At 38.5% G+C, this 8682-nt stretch overlaps 1 protein-coding gene across 2 annotated transcripts in view; it reads left to right on the top strand.

Moving 5' to 3' along the window:
* Window positions 1823–8682, top strand: part of LOC104740904 (myosin-10-like) — an 11377-nt gene continuing 4517 nt past the window's right edge. Inside the window, exons 1-6 of one of the 2 annotated variants that reach the window (XM_010461628.2) lie at window positions 1823–2216; window positions 2863–2963; window positions 3155–3355; window positions 3459–3581; window positions 3691–3855; window positions 5133–7436. In XM_010461628.2, coding sequence (XP_010459930.1) covers window positions 2886–2963; window positions 3155–3355; window positions 3459–3581; window positions 3691–3855; window positions 5133–7436 — 2871 coding nt within the window. In that variant the 5' untranslated portion in view covers window positions 1823–2216; window positions 2863–2885. Of the gene's footprint in view, window positions 2217–2862; window positions 2964–3154; window positions 3356–3458; window positions 3582–3690; window positions 3856–5132; window positions 7656–8682 lie in introns of both variants that reach the window. The other variant, XM_010461630.2, reaches the window with a different exon arrangement.

Raw genomic sequence — 8682 nt, 5'->3', positions numbered from 1 at the left:
GCTTCGGCCCAAGACAGTAGCACTACAATTAGGAACCAGTTAGCGTTATCGACGCGAACCAGCTAGCGTCATCGACGCGTGCGTAGATGTTAGTCATTGGATCGAACACCACGTACGACGATCACATAAGTTCACGTTCACGTGCTAAAGTGGAAATAGCTTAGCTGTGTGACCGGGAGATAAAGAGACCCGCTCACTCGAGAACCCTCCCACCACGTGCCCTTCCAGCTCCGTTTTGGGGCCACCATTGCACTTACTTTTTTATTTTCTTCGATTTTTTAAATTATTTTTCTTCATTTGATTAATGCGTTTTATGATGTATATAAAACACATACAGTCCTAGGTGATTGATAACCTCAAACTCTCATGATATTTGGATAAAAATTTGGAGCAAAATCTATACTTGTATAATAATAAAAATAAAATAAAAAGTTAACTCCACTCGTTAAATGAGATGAGTTACTCATTATATGTTATTTTAATATAATATGTTTATTTATTTAAAGATTAAATCAGAAAAAAAAATCAGCCACTAGTCATTTAACATGTGTCTCAGAAACGGTTCTATAGTTGCTTTGTGGAGAATCGTTTCTCTTCTCTCTCCTTCATTTTCTCATTTTCTCTCATCTTTTTATTATTATTTATTTATTTTTAATAACTAAGCAACGGTTTGAGTATCGACCAATGTAGATGGTCTAAAAAGTCTTTAAAAATCTCGTTTTGTGTGAAGTAAATCTTGCGATATTAACCATTGACATCATTAACTTTTACTAGTAATGTTTTTTTTTTTTTTAATTAATGTGGTTATTAGTATTATTCTATACACATTTGTTTGATCATTAATCAGATTTATATAAAAAAGTGGGGAATTGAACTCTATGATTAAAAAAAAATTATAATTCATTCAGTAGCCATTCTAACCATATAAAGATAATATAGTATGTATTTTTTATAATAATTACAATATTAGCCTTTTCTTTATCATCCTCTACCATCACTCTTTACCATCACCTCCAGCCCCACCACCATCCACCACCTTTGGCGAACACCACTGACCACCACTTCCGGCGATTACCTTCGGCCACCACCTTCGGCGATCACTGCTGGAAACCACCTTCGGCCACCACCGCCGGAAAACACCTCCGGCCATATCCGCCGGAAACCACCTCCGGCCATATCCGCCGGAAACCACCTCCGGCCATATCCGTCGGAAACCACCTCCGGCCATTTCCGACGAACTTCCGGTCACCACCACCGGAAAACACCTCCGGCCACATCCGCCGGAAACCACCTCTGGCCACAACCGTCAAAAACCACCTCCGACCACCTCCACCGGAAACCACCTCCAGCCACCTCCACCGGAAACCACCTCCGACCACCTCTGCTTGAAACCACCTCCAGCCATCTCCACCGACTACCTTCTACCACCATCTCTTCCTCCAAATCATCAACACCCTCTCCATTGATTATTTTCCCTACCCCTTATATTATATAATTAATTTATTGAATTAATGTGTTATATTTTTAAATATATTTTCAGTTTTGATTATTACACTAATTCACTCTAAAAACATATATATATTCGAATTGGTCACTCACCTCCAAGCCTCCAAGGCTTCCAAAAAATAAATACACCCTGACATAAATAAATAAAAATCTTCATTACTACTTCTATACTTAAAAAAATATGGGACCATATGATAAAAATAAAAAAATTAAATGAAAGCGAAATTAAGAATGATAACAGAGAGACGTTGGCGGGATGTCTCTGTTCTTAATTAACACTTTTGTCTAAATACAAAAACTTAAACCGGTCAACATACACTACTAATTAAGTACTCTACTCTTTTCTTCTTCTCTCATCTCCTACCGTTGTGATATTTCACCAAATCACCAACACTTATAACAACAACAAAATCAATCAATAATCAAAAAAACCTAACCTTAATCTCCCTCTCTCTCTCTCTCTCTCCCTCCAAATCCCTAATTCTTGCCTTGAATCTCCTCTAGATCCGTTAATGTAGTTTTCATTAATCCCATATTAGCTTACCCCCAATTTTGAAAATTCACAGACTTTATATATTTTATCATCAGTAAGTGGGAAAAGCCTGGAGAAGAAGAAGAAGAAGTGAGAGAGAGATTCTTCCTTCATTGGTCGGGCGTTTATTAGTTTTTTGCTTCCGACATAAAGTACCCAATTCAGATCCGTTAACTAGGTAATGATCTCATCCACTTCATCTCCATTTATGCAATAACCCAATCAAATCAAAGCTTTCTTTGTTTTTGTTTTTATTGCTATATATATATATATTTTTTTTTTTTTAGTTTCAGCCATTATTAAGAGAATTCACGACTTGATTTGTTGTTCTAGTGAGTAATTTTGTTCCCAGTGTTTGGGTGTTTCTTCGAGCTACTAAATCTGGACAATGTGTTGTTGATAGATTAGTGGAACTTTTTCTTAATTTGGCTAAGTATGTTGATTGATTCGGATCTCTTACTCTCGATTTGAGGTGTTTACAAATTGGGTTATATAGTTTAAGGTGAGATTGGATCTGAGGGGGTTACTAACTAGAAGTGTTTACTTTTAGATTTTTGTTTCTCTTTCGCTATTTCGGAATTGAGGGATCATTTAATAGTTTGTGGAATTAGCATCTGGAATCTTTCAAGGGCCTGGAGTGACTTAGAAGATCTCAGCTTGCATTGCTAAGGTTTCATTGTTCTCCTTGTTTTGAATTGTTCTATCTATGTAGTATTTGTTCTTGCTTAGGATTGAGGATTGTAACTGGAACATCTGGAGATATGAAGATGAACAAGGAAAACGATAATTGAGTTTGTTTGTTTCCATATGTGTTTTGCTTGCAGGTGATTTGATTATTTTTTGAGTAATGTCGAGACTTGCAAAATGGAAGCTGGAGAAAGCCAAAGTCAAAGTGGTCTTTCGATTGCAGTTTCACGCTACTCATGTAAGTCAAATAAACTAATAAGTCAGTTTCATTACTTCTTATTGCCTTTGCTTGTGTTCTTATGCTGTTGGTGTGTGAAACTATGTATCTTTGAGTAGTTATATATATAAGATGTTGATGCTGTGTGCTTGCTGAATGTGCACAGTGGTGATCTGATGGGATGCTTGCTTTGTTTTTTTTTTTTTTAAAAGGTTCCACAAGTGGGATGGGACAAACTATTCATATCTTTCATTCCTGCTGACTCCGTAAAAGCTACAGCAAAGACAACAAAAGCGCTTGTGAGAAATGGAACTTGCAAGTGGGGTGATCCCATCTATGAAACTACAAGGCTACTTCAGGATACAAGGACCAAGCACTATGATGAAAAGCTTTATAAGATTGTTGTGGCTATGGTATCATTCTACTTTTTCTTTCCTATCTTTTCTCTTCTTCTTTTTTTCTGACTTCTAATTTCAGAGTTAATTTATTCTTCCCTTTGCATTCTTATGAGATCAGGGTACTTCTAGATCTAGTATCCTTGGAGAGGCTATGATCAACCTTGCTGAATATGCTGACGCCTTAAAACCTTTTGCTGTGGCATTGCCCTTGCAAGGTTGTGATTCAGGAGCTATCTTACATGTATGGACCATTTAGTATCTATTCTCTGTTTCTCACGTTCCGATCAAGAAATAGACTTCTTTCTTAAGCTTATAGATTGGAATCTCAATATTTTTGTTTTTGTTTTCAGGTCACTATACAGCTTTTAACTTCAAAAACTGGTTTCAGAGAGTTCGAGCAGCAGAGAGAACTCAGTGAGAGGGGTCCATCAGCGACCCCTGACAACAGCAGTCCTGACGAATCTTCTCGTGGCAGGATTTCACCTTCTGATGAGACTCTTTTTCATGTTGATAAGGTTTGGTCTTCTTTTCCCATAAATGCTTTGATTTTTATGTAGTTTCATGGTCACCTTCTCATAGAACACAACTTTCAAACTAATTTGATGTGAAGGTGTTGACACAACTTATATTGTCAAATATCAAACTAATTTGGTGTGAGGGTGTTGACACAGTTTTNTGGAGAAAGCCAAAGTCAAAGTGGTCTTTCGATTGCAGTTTCACGCTACTCATGTAAGTCAAATAAACTAATAAGTCAGTTTCATTACTTCTTATTGCCTTTGCTTGTGTTCTTATGCTGTTGGTGTGTGAAACTATGTATCTTTGAGTAGTTATATATATAAGATGTTGATGCTGTGTGCTTGCTGAATGTGCACAGTGGTGATCTGATGGGATGCTTGCTTTGTTTTTTTTTTTTTTAAAAGGTTCCACAAGTGGGATGGGACAAACTATTCATATCTTTCATTCCTGCTGACTCCGTAAAAGCTACAGCAAAGACAACAAAAGCGCTTGTGAGAAATGGAACTTGCAAGTGGGGTGATCCCATCTATGAAACTACAAGGCTACTTCAGGATACAAGGACCAAGCACTATGATGAAAAGCTTTATAAGATTGTTGTGGCTATGGTATCATTCTACTTTTTCTTTCCTATCTTTTCTCTTCTTCTTTTTTTCTGACTTCTAATTTCAGAGTTAATTTATTCTTCCCTTTGCATTCTTATGAGATCAGGGTACTTCTAGATCTAGTATCCTTGGAGAGGCTATGATCAACCTTGCTGAATATGCTGACGCCTTAAAACCTTTTGCTGTGGCATTGCCCTTGCAAGGTTGTGATTCAGGAGCTATCTTACATGTATGGACCATTTAGTATCTATTCTCTGTTTCTCACGTTCCGATCAAGAAATAGACTTCTTTCTTAAGCTTATAGATTGGAATCTCAATATTTTTGTTTTTGTTTTCAGGTCACTATACAGCTTTTAACTTCAAAAACTGGTTTCAGAGAGTTCGAGCAGCAGAGAGAACTCAGTGAGAGGGGTCCATCAGCGACCCCTGACAACAGCAGTCCTGACGAATCTTCTCGTGGCAGGATTTCACCTTCTGATGAGACTCTTTTTCATGTTGATAAGGTTTGGTCTTCTTTTCCCATAAATGCTTTGATTTTTATGTAGTTTCATGGTCACCTTCTCATAGAACACAACTTTCAAACTAATTTGATGTGAAGGTGTTGACACAACTTATATTGTCAAATATCAAACTAATTTGGTGTGAGGGTGTTGACACAGTTTTTTTATTTGCAGACAAATATAAGAGGGAGTTTCAAAGAAAAGTTCCGAGATAATTCTTTAGTTGAAGAAACTGTGGGGAGACATGACCTTGATTCAGGACTGGGATTTGATGTCTCTTCAAACACATCAGGGAGCCTAAGTGCAGAGAAACATGATATATCCAGCACGAATGAACTTGATAGCCTCAAAAGCGTGGTATCTGGAGATCTGAGTGGAGTTGCTCAGAGTCCGCTGAAAGAGAAAGACGGTCGCGAGTGGCAGCATCATAGCTGGGGTTCAGACTATCTTGGTAGGAATAGCGATTTGGGAAATGCAATAGAAGACAACAATAAACTTAAAGGATTCTTGGACGACATGGAATCATCCATTAATGAGATCAAGATTGAAGTGAATTCGCTACAATGCCATGCAGATGATATAGGTTCCAAAGCTCAAGATTTTTCTCAGATACTTATATCAGAGATTGGTTCCGGGGATCATTTGGTCAGAGAAGTATCTGTGCTGAAATCAGAGTGCTCAAAGTTAAAAGAAGAGATGGAGCGTCTACGTAGCGTCAAATCACACATGCTATATAATAGCAAAGTCCAAGATAATGTTCCACACAGTCTACAACTAAGATGGCTGCAGGGACTTTTAGTTGTTGAGGATAACATACGAGAGATACAAAACAAAGTTAGCTATGGCAACCATGACAGAGACTTAAGAGTGTTCCTCTCAGACTTTGAGTCTCTGCTTGGAGTTCTACAGGATTTTAAAAGGCAGATTGGCCAGCCTATATCTCACTTCAGCACAATACCATCTGAGATTATTACCACGACCGATAAGAAAGAGAGAGGCGTGTCCAAAGCAGAGCATTGTGTGGCAGGTTCCGAGTTGGATACTGATATTTATCAACCAGAACTCGATCCACTTCAATATCTTGGTATGCCTGATCTTACTTCTCGTGAACCCAATTCAGCAGAATCTGCTAGTGCCATGAGAGATAAGATACTCGAGCTTGTACGAGGGCTCGACGAGTCTAAAGCTGAACGTGATAGCCTTACCAAGAAAATGGATCAGATGGAATGCTATTATGAATCTCTGGTCCAGGAGCTTGAGGAAACTCAAAGGCAGTTGCTTGTAGAGTTACAGAGTCTAAGGACTGAACATTCCACGTGCGTCTATAGTATCTCTGGTGGGAAGGCTGAGATGGAAACGTTGCGCCAAGATATGAATGAGCAAACACTACGATTTTGTGAGGAGAAGAAAGCTTTAGACTCTTTGAATGAAGAACTGGATAAACGAGCTATGGCTGCAGAGGCAGCACTTAAAAGGGCCCGCTTAAATTATTCTATTGCTGTCAACCATCTACAGAAGGATCTTGAATTGCTTTCATCCCAGGTCGTATCTATGTTTGAGACCAATGAGAACCTCATTAAGCAAGCTTTTCCAGACCCTCCACAAAGCCTTCACGAATGCATCCTGTCAACAGATGATTCAAAGCCTGAGAAACAGGAAGTTCGAGATGTAAAACTCACACAGTTTCAGAATGAGAAAAAGGGGATGAAGGAACACCCCATAAAAGGTGATATTCTTCTAGAAGATTTGAAGAGATCTCTTTATGTGCAAGAAAGCCTATATCAAAAAGTTGAAGAAGAACTCTATGAGATGCACTCAAGGAACTTATATCTGGAAGTATTCTCGAACATTCTACGGGAAACTTTTATTGAAGCAAGTGTTGACATAAGGATCATGAAAGCGAAAATTGATGAACTAGGATGGCAGCTGGAGCTTTCAACAGAGGCCAAGGAAATGTTGAAGCAGAGGCTGGATATTACTTTGGACGAGGTTTGCTCCCTGGAGGAGGAGAAAACCACATGTATTGCCAAATGGAATACTGTAGCTATGCAGAATCAAATTGTAGAAGCAAGTTTGCAGAATATTACTCAGGAGAACCTTATCCTTCTGCAGAAGATTGATGAACTTGAATCTCTAGTGTTGCAGTCCAAGAATTGGAAGACCAATTATGAGACATGCATTTGTGAGAAAAAAGAGCTTACAGTGCTTATGGAGAAAGAAGCGCTGGAAAAAAATCATTTTCAGACAAGGCTTGTTGCTGTGCAGGCTGAGTTTGATTCTGTGAGAGGTAAGCTTGATGATCTGGTCACAAAAAATGAAAATCTACAGCAGAACTTCAGTAGTTTGAAAGACAAGTTGAGAAACACGTTAGGCTGCTACAATGAAAAACTTGTTTCGTTGCCCCTGTGGGAAGAGGGAGTGGATCTTGATTTGGAGGCCCATGATATAACCGAGCAGCTTGATAAATTCCTGTGTAAGATATGTGAAAAATGTTTCGTACTTATATCAGAGAACAATGATCTGATGGAAGAAAAATCCAAGACAGAGTCATATGTAAGGGCTGCTGAGTCTGATGTTATGGAGCTCAAGCAGAAGCATGAGAATGATGTACATTGTCTGGTCACCAAACTAGAAGCTTCCACTACCCTCCTACAGAGACTTCAGTTGGAAACTGAGTCTATCATGGACAAAATGAAGGTTATTACTGAAGCTGAACAAAACTATGAGAGCCGTCACATGGACTTTCTTTCTCGTCTTGGCTATTTTGAGAATGAAATACATCTACTTGTTGCCAAGAATGAGGGACTTGGTCAAGAGATTAGTGAATTAAGCTCTGTAGCTGTTGAACATGGAAGAACTAAGCTGCTTGTGGAAGAACTGGCTGAGGAAAAAAAACGTGTTCTCGATTCTCTTCAGGATAAATCTCAGGAAACGTTGGGTCTTGTGCGTGAGCTTGAAAATTTAAAGACAACATTTGACCACGAGTTGGAACTTGAAAAAAGCTTGAGGCAGGAACTAGAAATTAAAATGGGAGATCTTACGTCTCAGTTGCTTGTGAAAAGTTCCGAATTGATGAGTTTTGATGAGCAAAGCTCTGAGTTGGTCCGTCTTAAGCAAATGGTGTCCGATCTGGAGCTGGAGAAGGAAACTCACGCTCTTTGTCTGACAAGATATGAAACATCTCTGACAAGCTTGAATCGTGATTCATCATATATTTCCGATTTGGAATCTCAGTTACTTGAAATGATGGAATTTTCAGTAGCAGCAGATATCCAGGTTGTTTTCACAAGAACAGAATGGGAGACTTATGCTGACAAGCTCTACAAGGAACATTTTGAGGTACTGAATGCGTTCAATGACTCTCGTAATGTAGGAGCTCAGCATATGAATGCTAATATAAAGTTGTTGGCAGATCTCGACTCTGTAAAATCAGAATTGAAAATTGAGAGAAGTTTGAGAAACAACTTAGACAGCAGAGTTGAAGAACTTGCCTCTGAGTTAGATGAAAAGCATTTGTTGTTGGAGAACTTTGATTTGCAAAAATCTCAAGTGGAACTTTTGGAGAAGATGGTAGCTGTGTTGGAATCTGAAAAGTCTTTTCAACGTTTGGAGTATGTCAGAAATGCTCATCGAGAGTCTTCTTTTATAGAAGAACTTTATCAATGTTTAGTGGCTGCAGATGTTCAGCTTACTTTTACAAAGATCCAGTCTGAGATCTGTATTA

This window comes from Camelina sativa, chromosome 14 (genome assembly GCF_000633955.1).
Source record: "Camelina sativa cultivar DH55 chromosome 14, Cs, whole genome shotgun sequence".
In the NCBI taxonomy this organism is placed as follows: Eukaryota; Viridiplantae; Streptophyta; class Magnoliopsida; order Brassicales; family Brassicaceae; genus Camelina; species Camelina sativa.
The sequence above is the reverse complement of the archived record's forward strand: the minus strand, read 5'-3'. Positions and strand labels throughout refer to the sequence as shown.